Source organism: Lacerta agilis, chromosome 2 (genome assembly GCF_009819535.1).
Source record: "Lacerta agilis isolate rLacAgi1 chromosome 2, rLacAgi1.pri, whole genome shotgun sequence".
Classification (NCBI taxonomy): domain Eukaryota; kingdom Metazoa; phylum Chordata; class Lepidosauria; order Squamata; family Lacertidae; genus Lacerta; species Lacerta agilis.
In genome coordinates, this window is record NC_046313.1 from 829,686 (window position 1) to 852,087 (window position 22,402).

The window sequence follows — 22,402 nt, forward strand, 5'->3', positions numbered from 1 at the left end:
GCACGTGCGCATTCGGCGCCTGCGCCGCCGCCGTTGCTAGGCGAAGGTGGGCGTGGCCGGCTCTGCGCTTGTGCTCTGTGAGGCGAGGCAAGATGGCGGAGGAGGAGAAGCTTCCCGCGGGCTGGGAGAAGCGCATGAGCCGCAGCTCCGGTACCGCCGCGGAAGAGGGAAAGGGGCGGGCGGAGGGCGAGGGCCCGGCATGAGGGGTAGATGGGCCCGGCCTCGTGGGGGGGGGGGTCGAGAGAGAGAGAGAGCCGGGGAGAAGGATGGCGGAGAGGCTCCCTTTCGGGGTCGGGGCTGGTCCGCCTCGGAGGCCCTTTCGCGTCACGGAGGGGCACCTCAGAGGGGAGACGGGAGAGGGGCTGCGGGGAGCGGTCTCTTTTTTGGGGGGCGGTGGCGGTGGCAGGGATAACGAGGCCGCTGGGGATTGCGGGGTGGGGGAGGAGCTGGTGGGACACAGGATTCAATGATGCCAAGAATAAGAATAGCAACAGCGACGCAGTCGTAGAACCATAGAAGTGTAGAGTTGGAATTCACCCCCAGGGTCATCTAGTCCAACCCCCAACGTGGGGCTTGAACCAATAACCCCGGCATTAAAGGTCTCGTGCTCTGCAGACTGAGCTGCCCCATTGAGAACAATCGTGGTTTCTCATTGCTTTTCATAGAATCGTAGAGTTGGAAGGGACCCCCCAGGGTCATCTTGTTCTAGTCCACCCCCCCCCCGCAATGCAGGAATCTCATCTGAAGCATCCATGACATATGGCCATCCAACCTCTGACTAAAAATCTCCAAGGAAGGAGAGTCCACCACCCTCCATCCTGAAGTGAAACAGCTCTTAACTTTTTTTGATGTTTTGTTGGAATCTCCTTTCTTGTAACTTGAAGCCATGGGTTCAAGTCCTACCCTCCAGAGCAGGAGAAAACAAGCTTGCTCCATGTTCCACATGACAGCTCTTCAGATATTGCAACATGGCTTCTCCCTTCCTACTCCTATTCCCCCCCCCCCATTTATTTCTCCCTCTGCCCCATTTCCATCCACCAAAAAATATCCTGAGGGCCCACTTACGCTTTTCTGATAATGATAATAATAATGATAATAATAACAACACAGCCCCATGGAAAAGTATGGTGGTTTCTTCCTCCCTGCTCCCACATTTTCCCCCAATTATTTTTCTTCTCTTTCCCCACTCCACAAAAATGGGTAATACATTGCCCCCAGTTCCCATTCCCTAGAGCCAGTCCAGGAGAGTACCATGGTCAATGGTATCAAATGCCATGAGAGATCAGGAAGCAGGAGCAAGATCACACTCCCCCTGTATCGCTCTCTGCAAAGGTGACCATGAGGGGGACCTAGGCTGACTCAGTTCTATAGCCAGGCCTGAACCCAGATTGCAGTGGATCTGAATAATGCTGCCTCACCCACCCACCCACCCACCCCCGGTGGGTGTGGGCATCTGGGTTGTATTTAAGTATGTTCTGTTATTATGAGAAACACAATATCTTTTTACGTTTTCTTTATATTAGCCTTATTATCACCCAGTAATTTGTTTTTAAAGGTATAATAATAATAATAAAATTTACACCTTTCCCTCCCCGACAGAGACCGGGCTCAGGGAGGCTAACACCAAATATATAAAATACATTAACATTCGGGTGTAGCCTTTACATATAGAGAAAGTAGTCCAATCACTTCAGTGTCTTTCCTACACCTTTTCCAACTCTACAATATATTTATTTGAGATGTGGGGGATTAGAACTTCATTAGGTGAATATATTGCAGCATTCTCCCAATCTGATGCCCTACAGGTGTGCTGAGTGACAAATTTTATAAGCTCCAGCCAATAGTGAGGACATGTGCTGGCTGGGGCTGATTGGAGTTGAAGTCCAAAGTATCTGGAGGGCACCGGGTTTGTGGAAATGTGGTATACCAAAACATGTGAATGCTGTGGATATAGCCTATCTTGATTTCAGCAAGGCCTTTGACAAGGTGCCCCATGATATTCTTGTAAAGAAGCTGGTAAAATGTGGGCTACACAATGCTACCATTCAGTGGATTTGTAACTGGCTGACTGACCGAACCCAAAGGGTGCTCATCAATGGCTCCTTTTCATCCTGGAGAGATGTGACTAGTGGGGTGCCACAGGGTTCTGTCTTGGGCCCAGTCTTATTCAACATCTTCATCAATGACTTGGAGGATGGGCTTGAGGGCATCCTGATCAAGTTTGCAGATGACACCAAATTAGGACGGGTGGCTAATACCCCAGAGGACAGGATCACACTTCAAAATGACCTTAACAGATTAGAGAACTGGGCCAGAGCAAACAAGATGAATTTTAACAGGGAGAAATGCAAAGTACTACACTTGGGCAAAAAAAATGAAAGGCACAAATACAGGATGGGTGGCTTGAGAGCAGTAGATGTGAAAAGGATCTAGGAGTCTTGGTAGACCACAAACTTGACATGAGTCAACAGTGTGATGCAGCAGCTAAAAAAGCCAATGCAATTCTGGGCTGCATCAATAGGAGTATAGCGTCTAGATCAAGGGAGGTAATAGTACCACTATATTCTGCTCTGGTCAGACCTCACCTGGAATACTGTGTCCAGTTCTGGGCACCACAGTTCAAGAAGGATACTGACAAGCTGGAACGTGTCCAGAAGAGGGCAACCAAAATGGTCAAAGGCCTGGAAACGATGCCTTATGAGGAACGGCTTAGGGAGCTGGGTATGTTTAGCCTGGAGAAGAGAAGGTTAAGGGGTGATATGATAGCCATGTTCAAATATATAAAAGGATGTCATATAGAGGAGGGTGAAAGGTTGTTTTCTGCTGCTCCAGAGAAGCGGACACGGGGCAATGGATTCAAACTACAAGAAAGAAGATTCCACCTAAACATTAGGAAGAACTTCCTGACAGTGAGAGCTGTTCGGCAGTGGAATTTGCTACCAAGGAGTGTGGTGGAGTCTCCTTCTTTGGAGGTCTTTAAGCAGAGGTTTGACAGCCATCTGTCAGGAATGCTTTGATGGTGTTTCCTGCTTGGCAGGGGGTTGGACTGGATGGCCCTTGTGGTCTCTTCCTCTATGATTCTATGTCCTCACTATTGGGGTATATGAGGGGACATAAGAAGAGCCCCCGTTAGACGAGTCCAAAGGCCCACCTAGTCCAACATCTTACTCGTTCAGTGGCCAACTAGGTGCATATGAGAAGCCTGCAACTAGAGCCTGATTTCCCACAACTGGTATTCCGAGGTACACTGCCTCTGAAAATGGAGGTAAAACAGCTATCATTGCTAGTAGCCATTGACAGTATTCCTTCTATGAATTCTAAGGGTTTGATGCCAGCTTTCTATGTTCACTTCCTTTCCTAATTCCAACATGAAAGTCACCCTTTTCCCACTGCTGCTGCCCATAGTGTTGATTGTTCTTTAACCGTGTATTGTACCATGATACCACGACATCTTTCCTGGATAGTCACATTGCTGTATGTATGAAAATGGGCTTTGTTGTTACTATTGCTCCAGTTTGTTTCATTTTAAAATGACATTAAACCTCATTTGCCATTTTCTTGCCATTCACCAATTTGTAAAGACTTCCAAAAGGATCTCTCCGTTTTGCTCAAGCCTTTGCCATCCTAAATAGTCTGTCTGCAAACTTGGCAAAGTTTGCTCACCTCTGCTTCTGTGTCATACAGATCCTCCAAGAAGCATCCATTCCAATACAGATCCTCACTGCTTATTTCCTTCCATTGTGAATATTGGCGTGTTCCTGTCCTCTGTTTCCCATTGTTTTACCAGTTTTTGTTCTGTAAGGGCACTTGCCCTTTTACTCAATGACTACTAAGGGTTTCTTCACTGGTGTTTTTGTAAAAGACTTTTTGAAAAGCATTTCGGAACTCCAGGTATGATTATCCCTGGCTGCACATGATTACCAACACTCAGAGAATTCTAAAAGCTTGTTGAGGCAGGACTGCACTGCAGAAGCCATGCTGATTCTTCTTAGTGATGCTTGTTCTATGTTAAACCAATTTATATAGGACAGAAGCTAGGCCAATAGGGCTGTTAATTATGGACTTCCCTCTGCTTCTCCCTTCTCCCTTTATTAATTTTCTTACGTGACCTTCACCATAAGGTCTCAGACAGTTTAGAATATAATAAAACAGTATTAAAATCAATTAAGCAATTTGCACCAGAAGAATAGGGTGGGTCCTAAAAATAGATGTTGCATTGGCTACCTCAGAAAGGTGGGCTGATGGTTTTGACAAGTTTCCTATTTTTGAGTGTGTGTTAACTGACCAGGTAACATCTTAATTTGTCAGATTTAGAACATCATCTCCTGCCACTTCTATTTGACTTATGGTAGTTCTTCAGATGCCTATTGGATTATTATAGGTCATAGAATAATAGAATTGTAAAGTTGGAAGGGCCCCTAAGCACAATCTAGTCCAACCCCCTGCAATGCAAGAATATGCAGCTGTTCCATATGTTTGAACCTGCAACCTTGGCATTATCAGCACCATGTTACATTTTATTTACAGTAGGCCCACTCAAATTAATATACCTAAGTTAGTCATGTTTGCTAATTTCAATTGATGGTATTATTGTGGAAGTGGAATATTTTCCGCTTGTGCAACGGGACTTCTCCCTTCTGCCCCAATGCATGCCTTGAGACCCCCAGAGCGGATTTAGGGGCATGCAGGGGAAGAATGTTTCATTGTGCAAGGGTAAATTCCACCCAGTGGGTCTGCGCTGAGTATTACTACCTTGTTGACTATATTTTTACCAGTTTCATTCCATAGTTGAGGGTGCATGCCATGGATTTTGTAGTCAAAGTGAACCAGCCAAGAAGAAGAGGGAAGTATTAGTATGTTTGAGAGAAACCCAAGGTTTGCAGAAATAGAAAAAAAAAACTCCAGGAAATGATAAAAAAGAACACTTGAAGCACAAAAAAATGACAAGACTGCGCATGTGTGTGGTCACATTGAGGAAAGGAGAGGGAAGAAAAAGCAGAGCTTGGATCCAGAAGTGTGACACTACTAAGCCACACTTACGAGCCGGATTCAAACTGTACAGGGACGTTGATTGTGTTGGCTGATGGCAGAGGAGAAAGGAAAAGGTAGGAGATGGAAGATGGAGGGAGAAAGCTACCCCCCCCCCAAAAAAAAACCACCCAGATGGTGAAGAGGGATGATGAATGGAAACCATGGATGAAGTGAGGGGGTTGTAGGCTGCACAATATCTTAAGAGAAATTAAAAAGGCAGCACCCCAGAGAAATGGCCAAATGAAGAATTGGCATGCTCAAAATGTGAGTTGGAAAAGATAAACAGAAAACTTTGGGGTGAGTTGGGAAAGTAGTGTCCTGGAAGAGCACTGGGTGAGTTTGCAAGGTGCTGGCTAGACCCCTGAGCCAGGGATTTTTACAGAGAAACATTTTGTTGCAGGTCTGTTTTGTGCTCTAAATTCTTTATAATTTTTCTTATTGTCAGTTCATACTAATTTTGTTAGGGTTTATGCTTCTTTTTGTTCTCCTAATTCGGGTTAGACTTCCACTTTTTAAAGGAAACCTTGCATTTGCTTCTGCGACTGCTTGTCAACCACAGACATCCTCTTGAACTTGTTTGTCCCTTTCGTAATCTGAGTATATTTTATCTGATACTGTATTTAGTAAGTGACCATGTTGCACTTTCAGAGCAACTTCTATCTATCTATCTATCTATCTATCTATCTATCTACAGTGGTGCCCCGCTAGACGAAAATAATTCGTCCTGCGAAAATTTTCGTCTAGCGGGTTTTTCGTCTTGCAGAGCGGCAATGACAGCCGCGCTCCGCAAAACGAAAAAAAAGACGAAAATTTTTCGTCTTGCGAGGCAGCCCCATAGACTTTTTCGTCTAGCGGGGCAGCCTTCCGCTAGACAAATGCCTTCGTCTAGCGAGTTTTTCGTCTAGCGAGGCATTCGTCTAGCGGGGCACCACTGTATCTATCTATCATTTTTATCTGCTTTTTAAACTGCCATCACATGAGAGCCCAGGACAGTTAACAAATACAGTGGTACCTCGGTTTTCGAGCGTCCCGGAAGCTGAATGTTTTGGAACCTGAACACCAAAAACCCGAAAGTAATTGCTTCTGTTTTCAAACACGCCTTAGAAGTGGAACAGCTTCTGCTGCATTTTTTTCTTTTTTCTCCATTGACTTTGCCACCCGCCCTTTGCGCCTCAGTTGTCGAACGTTGAGGAAGTCCAATGGTCTTCCAGAACAGATCACATTTGACAACGGAGTTACCACTGTATATATAATTAAAATGAGAGAGACAGAGTTTGCAGCAGGAAAACTCACTAAATATAAAGCTCACAGTTAAAATTATTAACCCCATATTGATAAATACAACAAAACGAGTGACAACAGTTGAGAACATAATTATGTTAAACAGAAACAGTTTAATCAGTCCAAAGGTCCTGATTAAAACAGGTGTTTCTTCAAACCTTGCCTTTAAAACTCAGTAGATGGGGTGGAACAACTGCATTTCTGGGGAGAAGGAATTCCACAAACAGCCTGTCAAGGTCAGGAAGGCCCTTCCTCGCTTGTGGGGATCCCAAGAAGGGCCTCCCCAGCAGATCAGAAAATACCACCATGGAGCATTTTATAGCGGCAATCTTTGTATTCTGCAACAGATCTAGGAGTGCAGCTAATAACGGAGTTAAACTTCAGCAGTTCCCACTGTGTCCTTTACTGGTCTAAGGCACAGTCCCCTAACATAGCTAGAAATATCGTCTCTGCTGTAATCTGAATATATATGTGCCCAGATAATGGGAGGTTAATTGAAGTCATCCAGCACTTTCTCATTTGGGCTGTCTTCCTGAGTTTTTGCCACCTTGAGTTTCACCCCAACCTTCAGTTTGGGTTGTGGACAGTTACAGTATAGGGAACATGAGCCTGATATTTCCGCACTTTGTGACTCTGGGGACCTTATCCACACATTGAGACCCTGCAATCCTCCCTGCCTAGCTAGCTCTATGTGAAAAAATGTCATTTTTGAAATTGCCCCCTCAGAGTGTTTGACTTAAGCTTCCTACACAACATCCTATAAAACCTCATAACTATTTCTTAATGTTGGTGCTGTTGTCTGTGTACCTAACAACTTCTCCAGATCTTTCACCTTTACTTCAAGGGAACAGATTTCCAAAGAGCTTCTGTGAGCAGGCAGATAAGCAAAGTATTGTGTTATGAGGTTTGTGGGTCAGGTGTGAGGCCTTTTCTTGGCCTTTATTTCATTGTTCACTCTCACCTTTTTCTTGATAGTTTTTTTGCACTTGCAGAGCTGGGTGTCCTCAGACTTCCCTAAATAAATAAACTGTTCCTTTTTTTTGGTGGTTGTTATCTTAAATAAGTTGGTGTAGGTATGGATGAGGTACTATGGATCTGTTGTCTATACACTCTGTATAGCAAGTGTTTCAGTTTGAGCACCAATTTTCCTAGAATCATAGAATCATAGAGTTGGAAGAGACCCCAAGGGCCATCCAGTCCAACCCCCTGCCAAGCAGGAAACACAATCAAAGCATTCCTGACAGATGGCTGTCAAGCCTCTGCTTAAAGACCTCCAAAGAAGGAGACTCCCCCCTTATCTTCTCTTTTACATTTGTGGAGGGACTTTGTGGAAAGAAACCTAATGACCCAGTGAACACAAGGTACCCTGTGCTCAAAAACCTTAAAGTAGAATTAACTGCCTTCAACATTCATTTTTCCAGTTGCTCCAGGTGGCAGCGAGAGTAGTATGTTTTGTCTGCAGTTCTCAAGTGACTTCCTATGAAGTTGTTGCATGTGTGTAGGTTGTTTGAGGACTGCATACATTCAGGGTTGTCTTTTGCTTCTTGTTATGAATGGAGCATGCAATTAAATGTTAGTGGTTGGTATTGCGGGACTCAAACACAGGAAACATTTCCTAGCAAGTGGAATAAGACAGCGGTTGATAATAAAAGTCATACCATCATTAAATCATGCAAAGAGTACACACTTTTCTGCCTTATGTTAGTGGGGCTGTGTCACAGTATGGCTGACTGGCTTTTGATTTCATCCCAACATTACAGGATGCAATTAAGTCACAACGCGGTTCTCATGGTTCATAAGCTTTCCCCAGCCTAATGTCCTCCAGATGTTGTTGGGCTCAAGCTCCCATCAGCCCCCACCAGCTTGGCCAAAGGTCACGGGTGGTGGCAGTTGTGGGCAAAACATATGGAGGGCACCATGTTAGAGAAGGCAGAATTTGGGTGGCCTTCGCTATAATTCTCCCCTATTCTTCTTGTCATGCTCAAATTTTACTTTGTGCAAAAGAAGGTGTCTGTCTGGTTGATGAGAAATGTGAAGCCATCAAGAGAGGTCACTGGGAAGATCTGTGGGTCTTGCATGTTATTGTTAATGGTGGATACCTGGTTGTGACACTTCCACTCTACTTAGCAATCAAACCTAGTTCAAATACTCCAGGCTCCTGGCACCTTTTCTCCTTCAGGTGGTTCATGATCATTGCATCACTAAAAAGATTGAAAGCCTCCAGCTGGGGAGGACTTGGTCAGGTCACAGTCTTGAGCAGTGTTAGAAACTCAGATATATAAGCTAATTGCCAAATAGCATCTTAATTTTTTTAATATATAAAGAATTTATTGGTTTTTACAAAGCAGAAAACAACACGACACATACACTAACACAGACCAAAACCCAACCCCACAATCAAAACATAGTAAAACAAATATAAAACACACCAACAATTCTTCTTCTTCTTTATACAAAAAAAAAACTTTTCTAGTTCGAATCTTTACTAGGTGACTTCCCCCGTTTTCTCTCCTTTGGTTCCAAATCTAATTTACTTTAGTAACTTCTCTTCTCAAAAATTAAATCATTCAAAAATGAATACTAATCACTTCTTAGCTTAAATCAAATCTATTCCAAATATAACTTCATATTAATTAATAATATAACTTCATCACATAACAAATTACTTCTTATTTCAAATCATACATCTTCTTTCACTTAAACTGCTGTTAATAACAAAAAAACAAATATCTCTTCTCTAGTTCAAAAACTTAAAATCTTAACACACCGGCTTCAGGGTACCATAATGAATCCTGATTTTATTTATTATATTTCACCCTATCCCTTTTCTAACCATTTTCCTGTGCCTTCTCTGGGTCTCCCCACAAACATTCCTCCATCCTACGCCGAAACCCTTTTTCAAAGTGTCCTCTTTCCTTGTAAGGCCACAGTTCCAGGCAGAGTCTATGACAATCCTTGCAGGGTGCATCAGGGTACACAAATCATCATCTTGCAGCATCTCCGCTTCAAAATTCCGTTCGTCTTCTAGTTGTAGATATATGAATCTTTTCCCCATCATTCCTGGACTCTCACCCCAGGAATTGGATATAAACCGTCTCCTAATCCTGTGTCCCTCACCCCAACAGGATTTTTCTTCTTCTCGGAGTTGCCAGAGCATTGTACTATGTACTTCAATAATTCCCTTGAGTTCCCTGCCAAGGTTTTGTTCCATTTTAGCAATATTCTGAATAGTCTTTCTTGTGATGTATAAATCGTCATCCTGGGTCAGCAAAGTTAATCTCTGGTTCAGCAATTCTAAGTTCAAAAGAATAGTCCTTTGTTCGTGGGTTAATCCAGAGTCCAAGGCCAACTTGAAAACGAAACCCAACATGGTAGAAGTGGGTATAAGGTATCAGATTTCAGTGTTTTCCCATCTTAGTCACAGTATTTTTCCATTTCAACCACAGATTTCCGCAGCCATTTTCCCTGGAGTCAGGGCGAAAAGATTCCATTCTTTCCACTTTAAGAAGAAATATTTCCACCAACTTGAATCCCTCAAAAGGGATCTAATCAGTCTCACTTGGCAAAATTCGAAACATTATATCCAGCACTGCAACAGCAGCCGTCAAAAACAGTTACTTTCACTCCACACAAAGGGAGATAAACGGGCTTCCTTTCCGTAAAAACTCCCGGAGCGCCAAATGCCGATGATAAATCCAATTTAAACGTACTCACGGCCAACGGGCTTCTTCTTTTGACAGGTAGTACGAACTCGCTCATCGCGAGCGGCGGCCGCCGCTTCGCCGGCCCGGTTGGGGCATGCCTCCACAGCCCGGCTCCGTGGTCCCTTCACCCCCGCTCCCCCTTTACAGGGGGAACGAGGGAAGGGTTCGGAGCCATAACGGGCTCGCCGGAGAGCCCAAGCCGCGGGGCTCCTACCCCCGGCCGGCCTGGGTCGCTTCGCTGCTGAAGCGACCCACGACCGCCCGCGATGGCGTCCTCGCCGGAAGTCGCCAAATAGCATCTTAAACCTAGGTTACGGTCGCCGCAGTGGAATGTCTAGGTGCCATTTCCCCCCCCCCCAATGTGATTTATTGTTGTTTTTACATTTTAAAGAAAAAATCTCAAATTGGCTTACAACCATCAAATAAATTCAAGCTTCAAGAAGAACATTTGGCTTTCCCCATTTCTCCCCCTACTTAATTGATAGAGCTGCCCCATAACAGAAGTGTTCTAGGAAGCCAGGATGGTGTAGTGGTGACATTATTGGACACTAGGACCTGGGAGATCAGGCTTCAAATCCCCACTCCACCATGAAGCTCACCCAGCCACACCCTCTTCAGTTACCTCACAGGGTCATTGTAGGGATTAACTGAGGGGAGGGGGGGTGAACAATGTACTCCTTGGAGAAAAAGGTGGGAGATAAAGGCAATAAGTAAGCTCTCCCGCCGACCTGCTTAAGAAAGCTGGGGAGACCATCCGGATGGAGATGTCCATCATCAACCTGGTGCCCAGAGATCTCCTCAGGGTCACAACTGGATCTGCAACAGTCACAAAATGCTCTGGCACAGGTCCAATTTAAGCAGTATAGAAATGAAATTAATAATAATAATAAATTCCATTGCAAATACAGGAGAAAAAAATGGCTCCTAGACATTCTGTTGTGGCAACTGCAACCTAGGTTTAAGGTGCCATTTGGTGACTAGCTTATATATCTGAGCTTCTAACGCTGGTGACTATCCCTAAATGAGGGGAGAGAAAGTGTGTCAGGTTGCCATTCTGTACTTGGTCTTCTCGCCAGTTGTCAGTTGCGGATTACATGACTACCCTACCAGAGGAAGTAGCTTTGCATTTAAGAGGAAGCTAGTATTTTTAGATCTTCTGATTCGGTTGAAACTATTCCCCCCCCCCAACAAAAGCCCTATGAATTTCACAAAAGTTACTCACTCACAAATTATTAATAGCTGTCTGCCCCCAAATAGCCATTTATAGTACACTGACATCCCATTAAGGAAACGAACGAGCAAACACTTCAGACTCCACTTTACAAATCCATCCTTACCTGAGGACAATTTCTGCTGGTCACAAGCAGCCAGGCAAGTTACTATTTTAGAAGCCCAGTTTAATATCTGTCCGGGTTAGGCTAAGTCGGTGTGTAGGTTTCTTGCACTTGAGGCAGCAAAGTGTTCAAAACAGCATTTTTCTCCTGCTTCAGGAACAGGAAATGCTGAAGGAAAGAGAGATACTATAGGATGGCTGCTAGAGACTTGGCAAACAATCCCAAGTACAGAGCAAGCAAGTTGTTCTTTGGGTTTTGCACCAGGAATGAAGCATTAGTGACAAAGCAACCTTTTCATTGGGGGTGTTGACGGGGCAGCTGTAAATATAAGGGGAAGGAACCCATCTTGGAGGTTTCCAAGTTTAGATGGAAGAGAATGCAGGTGGGGGACTGAAGGACCTGGTGTGTGTCTCTGAGATTTTAATAATACACTTAAATCAGATTTCAGCAGGAAATCTTCTGCTAGTAGCGGAAAAGTACTTCAAATTCCTCATGAATGGGCTTTAAAGGCTATGAGGCCCAGATACTTTGGACTTCCCTAGCTTTTATCAGACGACCCAGTCTATTTCTTTTAAGATCTGCAGATGACTGCAATGCGATTAAAACAGCAGCTCCAGACCCTGCAATATCCAGGCTTTCCATCCTCCCTTCATATGGATTTCTTTGTGACTGATTTCTTTGGGCAAAGGGAAATGTAATCTCCCACAGCTCTGTGCCAAGAAGTCCCAGCATCCTTCATTTTCTGTATAGGCCTAAAACAGTCTTTTCTGAAAAAATGCACACTCCCTTGCTTTTTCTCGCTGGTCGAGTAGGGCCAGGGCTGTTGAATTCAGAAGCTAAAGTGGAGCTAAAGGCTGCTTTTTCCAGCCATCTCTTCTAATAATTCATTAGGATCTTCAAGTACAGCATACCTTGCTACAGGACAACTTTATGGTTTCTTCTAACAACCAGGTTGGAGTGGCTTATGCCTTGCATGAAGCTGATATATATGTGTTAAGTTTGTAGCAGCTGACCAGCAATCGTTACTTTGGGCTAAATTAGTGGATTTTAGGCTTTGTTTTGTTGTTGTGCTGGGGCAGAGGGGTGATGCATCCTAAGTGCACAGATCTGTGTATTTTCTTGTAACTGGACAGAGGAAGAAGCCCTCTGGGTACAGAATGCAACCAGGTGTTGCCATGACTTTGCCATCTAACAGAATTGTTTTCAGACTCTACAGAACTCTGGGATTCTGAGCTAACAAATGCAGCCTCTTCTACCTGCAAACTCTGGAAAACGTGCTAGAACAGGGGTCCCCAAACGAAGGCCCAGGGGCCGGATGCGGCCCAATCACCTTCTAAATCCGGCCCGTGGACGGTCCGGGAATCTGCGTGTTTTTACATGAGTAGAATGTGTCTTTTTATTTAAAATGCATCTCTGGCTTATTTGTGGGGCATAGGGATCCGTTCATTCCCCCCCCCCCAAAATATAGTCCGGCCCCCCACAAGGTCTGAGGGACAGTGGACCAGCCAGCTGCTGAAAATGTTTGCTGACCCGTGTGCTAGAATAAGCAAGAGTACAGGCAAGACCATGTCTGAAAAGGATGATTCAACTTTGAATAAGACTGTAGCCATCTTTCCCTGATGGCTTGCTTGCTTGGTCTTAACATACATACATTTTCTCATTGAAAAAAGCTAGAAATAAACACTTCGGGTCCTGTGGTTTTTCTATACTTTCAATTTTTAACGAACAATATATTTAGTGGCGTGTCTCCCACAAAACCCCTGCAAATCACTGTTAATTCTAGGGTGAATTCTGACATTCTAGGGCACCCACAGTTCACATTTAGTGCTATACTAGCTATTGTGAACTGGAGAGTGCTGTAAAACATGCCCAGTACTCTTCTGTGGTGGCTTATTGCAGGGAAATATTTATAATTGGACACTACAGCTGTCCTTCAAGGAAGCTTGTATTTTGTTGGGTACCTTGATGAGGACCATGACTCACGCCCCCCTTCCACTAAGCTTCCATCAAAGCCCAGTGCTCCCTGAAACACCTGCTGAGCGCCACTGCTCTTGGCATGGTGGAATTGTTTAAATTAAGATTTCAATGTTGTGACTCATATGCATATTTGTGCAGGAAATATAAGCTGATGCAACCATTAAACATACGTTTGCACTTAAAACTTTATTGGTCATTTTGACACTTCGATGATTTTGCCATTTTGCATTCCAGAATTGTATCTTACTTTGTAATATATGGGAACATTGTGAAACTGCTGAGTTACTCTTTGGCCTTCTCTATCCCTATGCAACGACAATCTGCAAGATCACTTTCCTGAAAGAAAATTACCCAGAACCTTTCAGAGATGGGTCTGTATTTTTTGGCAGAACAGTGTGTTTCTGTGAGATGTAAAGTTAATGCATGTAGTTGCTTGGCAGAGTCCTGAATATTTGAGAATGGAACATGCTGCAAAGCTTGGGCAGTTCAGAGAAAGTGATAAACTACTGTCATGTGGTATTGCTTTAAGTACAATTTCGAAACATCAGTTGTTCCAGAATATGGCAGCAGTGCTAGCTGTGCAGAGCATATCACCTAATATTGCGAGAACTTTGTTGGCTACCAGTCTGTTACTAGGATAAATGCAAGGTGTGTCCTTAGAGACCCATATAATCTGTGTTGAGGGATTTGAGGGGACACTTTCTCCTTTCCATACCTTTCCATACATGGAGTACTAGTGATGAGATATCCTTGTAGGTATTTTGAGAGAATAAATTTGGATTTCTTGTTTTAGTGTTGTCTTCTCTCTCCCCTTTTTTATCTGGTGAATTTTAAAATTTCTGTATTTTTATATTTCTGATGCAGTGGAAGGTCACATGCCCCAGCAGTTTTCCACACCAATTATTTGGGAAATTTCAAGTCAAGTGATTTATTTATTTGGCCATTGACAACAGTTGAAATAAGTTTAGTGCCTTTCCCACCACAGCCTCTACAAAGTGGACTGTTGGTACTGGACGTTCAAATTGCAGAGAATACCGGTAGATAGGATCTCATCTTGGGCACCATGTATTTTTATGAATTGACTTGTCTTGTTGCCTCATGCTTGAAGAGCTGTAGCAATTGAAAAGCAGGTGATACATTTGCATTTGAAACAGAAAATAAAAACCCTTGCCTGGTCCTAAATGTGTTTTTGAAGTCAGTCCTACAGAGTTCATTGGTCTCAAGTCCTGGGAAAGTATGCTCAGCAGTTGCAATTTGGCTTATATCTATGCTTCGTCACAATCAGTTTTATCCTTTGGTGGATCTTTTGCAAATGAAAATTAGGCTTTTAACTGTGCCTTACAAAGATGAGTTACAGGTAGGTAGCCGTGTTGGTCTGCCATAGTCAAAACAAAACAAAAAATAAAAAATTCCTTCCAGTGGCACCTTAGAGACCAACTAAGTTTGTTCTTGGTATGAGCTTTCATGTTCTTCAGATACACTGAAACAGAAGTCACCTGACACTTATATATAGTGAGAGAGTGGGGAGGGTTATTACTCAGAAGGGTGGTGGGAATGGGTGATCAGCTGATAGGTGTGGAAGATCTGTTGACAACTGTTAACGACTGCATTTGGTCTTACAGGAAAAGGCAAGGGGTGAGAAGGCTAAAGATAGCTTTGTCATGTATAATGAGATAAGAATCCAATGTCTTTGTTCAGACCAGGTCTCTCCATGGTTTTAAGTTTGGTAATGAGTTGCAATTCAGCAACTTCTCTTTCCACTCTATTTCTGAAATTCCTTTGCTACTTTGAGATCTTGTATAGAATGTCCTGGGAGACTGAAGTTTTCTCCTACTGGTTTCTCTGTCTTGTGATTCCTGATATCAGATTTATGTCCATTTATCCTTTGGCATATGATGAGTTTACTTTTAGGAGATTGTAAATGTAAGCTTAATAGGTTTCACATTTTCTTTTTAAACCAGGCTTTTTTTAAACAGTCATGTTAAATTAAAAGTTGGTTTAATGTCTGTGTCTCTATGTGTAATGCCTATTTGATTATAGTAATTCAAAGGTAAGGGAGAAAATCAAAGCAATTATCTTTTTTTAAATGGACTTTTATGCACCCTGATGGTTTATATTGTTGTTGGGGTGTTTTTTTAAGTGGGGGGGTGGGGACTGAATCTTCCTGATTTACTGGCAGTCACTCCAAAGCTGCCAGAGATTACATTTAGCATTGCTTATAATCATAGCTGAGTCTACCAAAGCCAAAAAATACTCAGAGCTTTTTCACCCGTGTAGTGTTTCACATCACATGTGTTTTGGCTCTTTCCAAAGAGTGACCATGCAGTTGGGTTCCCCCCCCCCCCAGAAACTGGGTCAGCCATATCAATTTGGCAGGGCTCTTCTGATTCTTGCTTGGAGTTCCTGTCGCTACGACCCTGCAGTGAAATGTACACAGGAAGGTTTGCCACCAGATCTATACGTATTGTTCTTTCATAGTCATTTTCATCTTGTGCATGTTGCTGACATCACAAAGGAGCTATAGTAGTGCTTTGCCTGAGTTGGCATCACATAGTCCTGGGAGGGACTTGCTCTTAGCTTGGTTGCAGCAGTTGGGGATTGAGCAGAAACACTACAAACTGGTAATTTTGAAGGAGGCAAAAAGGAGTGGAAATGGGCTGAATTTCAGATAGGTAGGCTGTAAGCTAAAATAATTGGGTGGGATGGCTCATAAGAGAATATTTCTTAGAAAGAAGATGATCTGCTGTGCCCTACAACTAAAGTCTTTTTCTCCTGTTTTATCTTGCAGGGCGTGTGTATTATTTCAACCATATTACAAATGCCAGCCAATGGGAACGCCCCACTGGAAACAGCAAGAATGGACAGGGAGAGCCGACTAAAGTGCGGTGCTCACATCTCTTGGTGAAACATAACCAGTCTAGGAGACCTTCATCATGGAGGGAGGATAAGATCACCCGGAGCAAGGAGGAGGCCCTGGAGCTAATTAATGGCAAGTAAAAGCAAAGGAAAGTGAGAGCTCAATGTACTGAAGCCCTGCTTTCCACACCAGACAGTCCAGCCCCCAATGCAGTGCTTTCCTTTCAAAATTCTGATGAAGCTAGCAGCCTCTGGACAAAAGGAACCTGTTGACTCGCGTCACTCCTCTTGATTGGGGCATTTCAGTTGCCTGTTAGGGGCATTTGTTTTTCTACAAATTGTCTGTGCACCATATAAATTAAATTTATATGCCTCCCTTCATCTGTGTATCACAGGGCAGTTTACAATATAAAAACACAAAAGTACGTAACATAGTAACAAACAAAAACAACACACCCCTCCCCCCCCCCAGTGTAAAAGGCCAGAGATTGCTTAAGTAGCCAAAGGTCTGAGTAGAAGAGCAAAGTTTTTACCTGGCGCCTATGTAATGAAGATATGTAATGAAGGTAGCAGGTGAGCCTCCTTGGGGAGAGGATTGCACAAGTGCGGGGCCACCACAGAAAAGGCCCTCTGTCATGTGCAAATGAGGCACACAAAGAAGGGTCTTAGATGATGATTGCAGGGTCTGGGTCAGTTCATATGGTTCACATATAAAGTCTCCAGCTCTTAAGATTGTGGAGATACATATGGAAGTGGGAACTGCCTCTGAAAGGCTGCCCTTTTCAAGCTCTGAATGGCTAAGTGTCCTTTCTTCATTGCCACCTGTAGCACCCTACTCCATAGAACCTGGATGCCTCATCCATCCCACCTTGCCAAGAATTGCAAATGCTGCAAAACACTCCTCGGTTATCATGTTCAGTATAAAGTAGGTGGACGGAGTGCGATAATGCAAAATGAATTTGCATAAGGTGGGGCTGGTGCCATGCGGTGTAGATTGCTTTTCGTCTGATGCATAAACAGCATAATCGGAAGAGGGTCCAGTTGGGCTTTATATCTAGAGCCTTAGGACCTATTTCATACAAACAGCTGATGGGGTGACAAAATTTGCTCCTGGACTTTCATCCTGTGATGGAGAAGTTTATAATAGTTTTATTTTGTCCTGTAATATGTGAGTATATATATCAATATCTGTCTAAATATATAGAATCATAGAATTGTAGTGTTGGACCTTCTACCATTATTAATGAAATGTATCTAATACTTGCCAGGGCTGAAATCACTGCCAAGACTCAAATTTGACTCAGCCACTCCTGTTTTCTTCTGCATGTGGAATAGAGTTTTGCCGGGCTGCCATAGAATTTTAGAATTGGAAGGAACCCCAAGGGTTATCTAGTTCAACCCCCTGCTATACAGGAATCTTAGCTAAATCATCCCTGACAGATGGCCACCCAACCTGTGCTTAAAAACTTCCAAGGAAGGAGAGTCCACCACCTCCCAAGGGAGTCCCTTCCACTGTCTAGCAGCCCTTACTGTCAGAAAGTTCTTCATGAAGTTTAGTTGGAATCTCCTTTCTTGTAACATGTCCCTCCCCCTATCCCACCCCCCAGAGAATGAGCAAACAAGCTTGCTCCATCCATCATGTGACAGCCCTTAAGATGGCTATCTCCTCTCAGTCTCCTCTTTTCCAGGCTAAACATACCCTGCTCTTTGACCCGCTCCTCATAAGGCTTAGTTTCCAGACTCTTGAACATCTTGGTCACCCTATTCTGCACGCCTTCCAGCTTGTCGACATCCCTCTTAAATTGCGGTGCCCAGAATTGGACACAGTATTCCAGGTGTGGTCTGACCATGGCAGAAGAGAGTGGGACTATGACCTCCCTTGATCTGGACACTAGACATCTGTTGTTGCAGCCTAGAACAGCATTGGCTTTTTTTGCTGCTGCATCACACTGTTGACTCATGTGAAGCTTGTGGCCCACCAAGACCCCTAGATCCTTTTCACATGTCCTGCTAGCAAGTCAGGTGTCCCCCATCCTATATTTGTGCATCTGGTTCTTTCTGCCTAAGTGCAGAACCTTACATTTGTCCCGACTTAAATGCATTTTGTTAGCTTAGTTTCAGTTAAGGTAATTTTGAACTCTGATTCTGTCTTCTGTGACATTAGCTACCTACCTCTCCCAGTTTGGTGGTGTCTGCAAATTTGCATCCCCTCAGTTCCTTCATCCAAATTGTTTATAAAGACATTGAACAAGAATGAGCCCAGGACAGAACCCCGTGGCAATGACATCCCACTTATCACTTTTTCCCAGGATGACAAGGAATCATTTGGGTTTGGTCAATCAACCAGCAGCAAATCCACTTAGCAGTTACCTTGTTCAGCCCACATTTTACCAGTTTCCTTGTGAGAATATCATGGAGGACTTTGCCAAAAGCCTTACTGAAATCAAGATACACTATGTCCACAGCATTCCCCTGATTCACCAAGTGTGTTTGTGTGTATATCTATATCTATAATCTTTGCATGTACAAATGTGTGTAAAGCCTTGGCGACAAGCTCTTTTTTAAATGCAACAAGGTATATGGAGGAGTGTTCAGTCCTGTCAACATTCCCCTTCCCAGTCTGCAGTCTGAAATTCTACTGTCTACAAACCCGTGACCATCTCATCTGGTTTATGTGCGATATATGCCCAAAATGGTGATGATCTAAAATGTTCATAAAAATATCAAGGGCTAACGAAGAAGCCTCATGTTGGACTAGAACAGAGAAGGGCAAAATAGAGTGGGAGGTGCTGCCCAGCACACCCTGTTCTGAGAACACACCGTGTCAGATTGTGGTCATAGTATTGCATTGCGGGTGGAATGAGCAGAAAATAGGCAGAGCTGTATCACACTGTGGCAAACCTCTGGGCAAGGTAAGATGCTTGGTAGGAGAAGGAGGAAGGTCTGCCAGTTTGCATTGCCTGTCCTTGTTCTAGAGTCTGTAGAGCTCCAGGAAAGGACAAGCATTGTTGAAGTTGCCAGACTTCTTTTTAGCTCAGTTCATCAAACCAGAACCGGGGCAACCCTGGCTTGCTAGTATTTTGAATCATTTTGGAGCTGGGGGTTTCAAATGCAGTTCTCATGTAGCACCGACACTTGGGGAAAGGTCTCAAATCACTCTTGAATGATTTGGTGCCTCAAATACCAGTTGCCACAATTTTGAGCTTGTTCCTTATCTACTTTCCCATTTAGCACTTTCTTTTGTAAAGCCACCTGAGAGGTTTGCTTGTATTTTCTTTGTAAAAATGTGTATTTTTATATTGAAAATAAAATTTGTATTTTAAGCCCAAACCACTGTTCTTTAACACATTTTCATGTATGTTGAATGTTCATTTCACTGGTGGGAGGGAGGCAAGAGGGCAACACAACTGTGGGTGGGAGAATAAGATACCACCTGCATATCTTCCACATGAAATCTGGTGCAGGGCTTGTTAGTTGGCCACCCTTGGCTTCAGCTGAATTGGATTAAGACAATTTAAAAATACTAGCATGTTCTTCTGGAAACACTGGACTCCAGTTTTTTTTGTCCTTGACAGTAATAAAAGTTTAGCTCCTAGCAGGGTGGGAAGAACCTTAGGTGCCAGTATGGGTAAGTAGAAAGAAAAATGTTAGGGTTTAGGAATCCTCTGGCATCTGAGCTTCATGTTTGTGGCATCCATGAAGCCATCTGTTGTGGCGGGCACAGAACAGTGATTTCTACTTAAACATTCTTCAGTGTTTGATATTGTAAGCAATAAATAGAGCGTGAAGAGTGGGTTCCTTGAATTGCTCTGTGGCTCCTCTCTTTTTGAGCCGCACGGGTGGCAACAACAGTACCTTTCTCTGCAAGGGTTTGAGTTGTTTCTAGGCATGGCCTCCTCACACAGCAGCATTTTGTATTTGTGATCCAGAGACCCATGCTGTGGTTTGCATGCAAGTTGCTGGGAAATGAACCCAAATTGTGCAGCAAGAGAACTGGCCTGCCTGGGTTTAGAAGAGGGATGGGGAGAGCTATGCCTTCATGGAATCTCATCTTTTTAGTACCTTTGGGGAGTTCTCTCTTTTTGGAATTGTAGCTTCTGGTTCAGTCAAGGAATGAGGCTATGCAGTATTAGCAGCCATGGCCTCTGGTATTTCCAGGTTTCAGGTTGTTAGAGAGGCGCAAGAGGAACTTGATGCTGGAACTGTGAATTAGCAACATAGGTGGTATAACTGGTGCAGTTTCCATGCTAACAGCTGTTGAGTCGCCCTCCCCACACTAGCCCACAAGAGTGTCAGGTGGAATTTGGACATAATCCAGCAGAAGAAAATCTGATCGCAGTGGGGGGAAGTTTAAATGGGTGCTTAATTCCCCCATTGAAATCAAGACGCAAACTTCAGGTAGATCGTACCTTTATTCGTCTCCTCCCTTGCTTTTAAGGACAGGCTCTCTTATGAGACCTTGAATTCATTCAATCTGGGATTAAAGCAATGTACTGTATACACTTCTTGTTCTGAGTAGAATCTTTTTTTAAACACTTTCCCATCCTAGAAAACATAACCTAAAATAAAATAAAATAAAATAAAATAAGAAAAGAAAAGAAAAGAAGGATGCATATTTCTTGTCCCTTAAAAGAATTCACATGTCTAGCCAGGGGTCCACAAAATGTATTTGCCAGATCACTGGAGGGAGCCATATATTTTTGTCTGGCAAACATATCTTGGTCTTGATTCTGTGCTGGACTTCAGAAATCCAACATGATGCCCAAAATGAGAGGAGAGGGAGCACAAGAGCCCTCCTATTGTGCAAGCAGAGCAATTGTGTGAAATGCAACCTGGCGTTATGTGAAGATTCACCACAGCTCCCAAAAGCTGGGGCAGCCTTCCTTCTAGTCGGGCTGTTACTCAGCTTGACTTTTCTTGTACTCCTAGAGCATACAAGATGGTATGCTGTTGTAAAGGAGGAACACATTGCCATTGTTTCCTTTACCTTGAGCAAACTTTGGCATCTTGGGATTGTTGAGAAGTTCCGTTTGGATGCAGACCACGAGAGGCTTATCGGCCAAGCTCTGTCCCAGAACCACATCTTCCATTAGAAGTTCCGATATCCATCTTTTTCTGTGCATGTTATCTTTCGTGGATAGAAGGCTAAGCCAATGAAAATTTGTCGCTGGGTGCAGCAGCAAAAGGCTTCCATCATCTGATAACATTATGGAGAGAGACATTTTAATCTTGTTTTGTATGGGATTCTGATGTAATTCTTATATTCAAGTGATGTTTAAAATGTATAAAAGTACCGGTTTGATAGCCCCAGAGACGGGAGTCCTTTTGCTATCAGATAATTTTTGTGTTAGAGCAATTTTCTGTGTCACCTTAAGGACAGAGGGAAATGCGTGATTAAAACTTATTTCATCTAGCTCTCCTGCTGTGAGGTTGATAAAACCCATTAGGAATTCATTCATTTGTCTCTTTTATTATCACTGTTTCTTTTTTTTTATATGAAATGCCATGATCAGGAGAGCTGGGTGTGGGGAGAATCTATTTTCTGTCAACAGCTGCATCTGTCCTTGATAAACACCATTTGTGGTAAAGGTCATAGGAGTTTGCATATAATTATTTTAAAATGGCAGTGTGCATTTTGGCTCGATAACGGTATAAAGGGAGATTGATACTGTTGACTTGGCAAGAGCAGTCTGTTATTATCTTCCTAAAAATGAGCAGGTGAAATTATGAACAACAACAAATATCTCACTAAAGAATTTATTGCATGAATGCCCACCTTAGCTGCAATCAAACAGCTGAGCCTCATTGAATTTCTCTGAACAAGCCTACCATACCTGATGAACATAATTATAGCCTAGAATTGTTAAAATAGGTCCCCTGGGAAGCATCAGTTTGACAGGCTTATCATCGTCGTCTTTCATGTTACTGTTTAGAGAATTTTAACTCTGATATTGCCGTGTTTTTCTTAAACACCACTGTGGAGGTTGAGAATTGTCAAAAGGCTTGTGAGTGTGTGTTAGATTTTTGTTGTGTTTATATCTGGGCTTGTAAATAGCCTCTTACCTGATCTCCTGCAGCGAGTAAGAATCTGGTGGAGGTGACCACACACAGGTGTGTGTCCATCCCCCCCATATGTGTGAGCAGGAGGTTGGTGTAGAAACTGTTTGTGGGCTACTGATTTTTCTTTGGTGGACTTCTTTCCAAAACTGTGTATCACTG

The 22,402-nt window shown here is 43.4% G+C and overlaps 1 protein-coding gene across 2 annotated transcripts in view; it reads left to right on the forward strand.

Annotated features, from left to right (window-relative positions):
• Positions 1-16: 16 nt before the first annotated feature.
• PIN1 (peptidylprolyl cis/trans isomerase, NIMA-interacting 1) overlaps positions 17-22,402 on the forward strand; it is a 40,592-nt gene continuing 18,206 nt past the window's right edge. Inside the window, exons 1-2 of one of the 2 annotated variants that reach the window (XM_033136595.1) lie at positions 17-150; positions 16,116-16,316. In XM_033136595.1, coding sequence (XP_032992486.1) covers positions 93-150; positions 16,116-16,316 — 259 coding nt within the window. In that variant the 5' untranslated portion in view covers positions 17-92. Of the gene's footprint in view, positions 151-5,068; positions 5,106-16,115; positions 16,317-22,402 lie in introns of those variants that run through there. The other variant, XM_033136603.1, reaches the window with a different exon arrangement.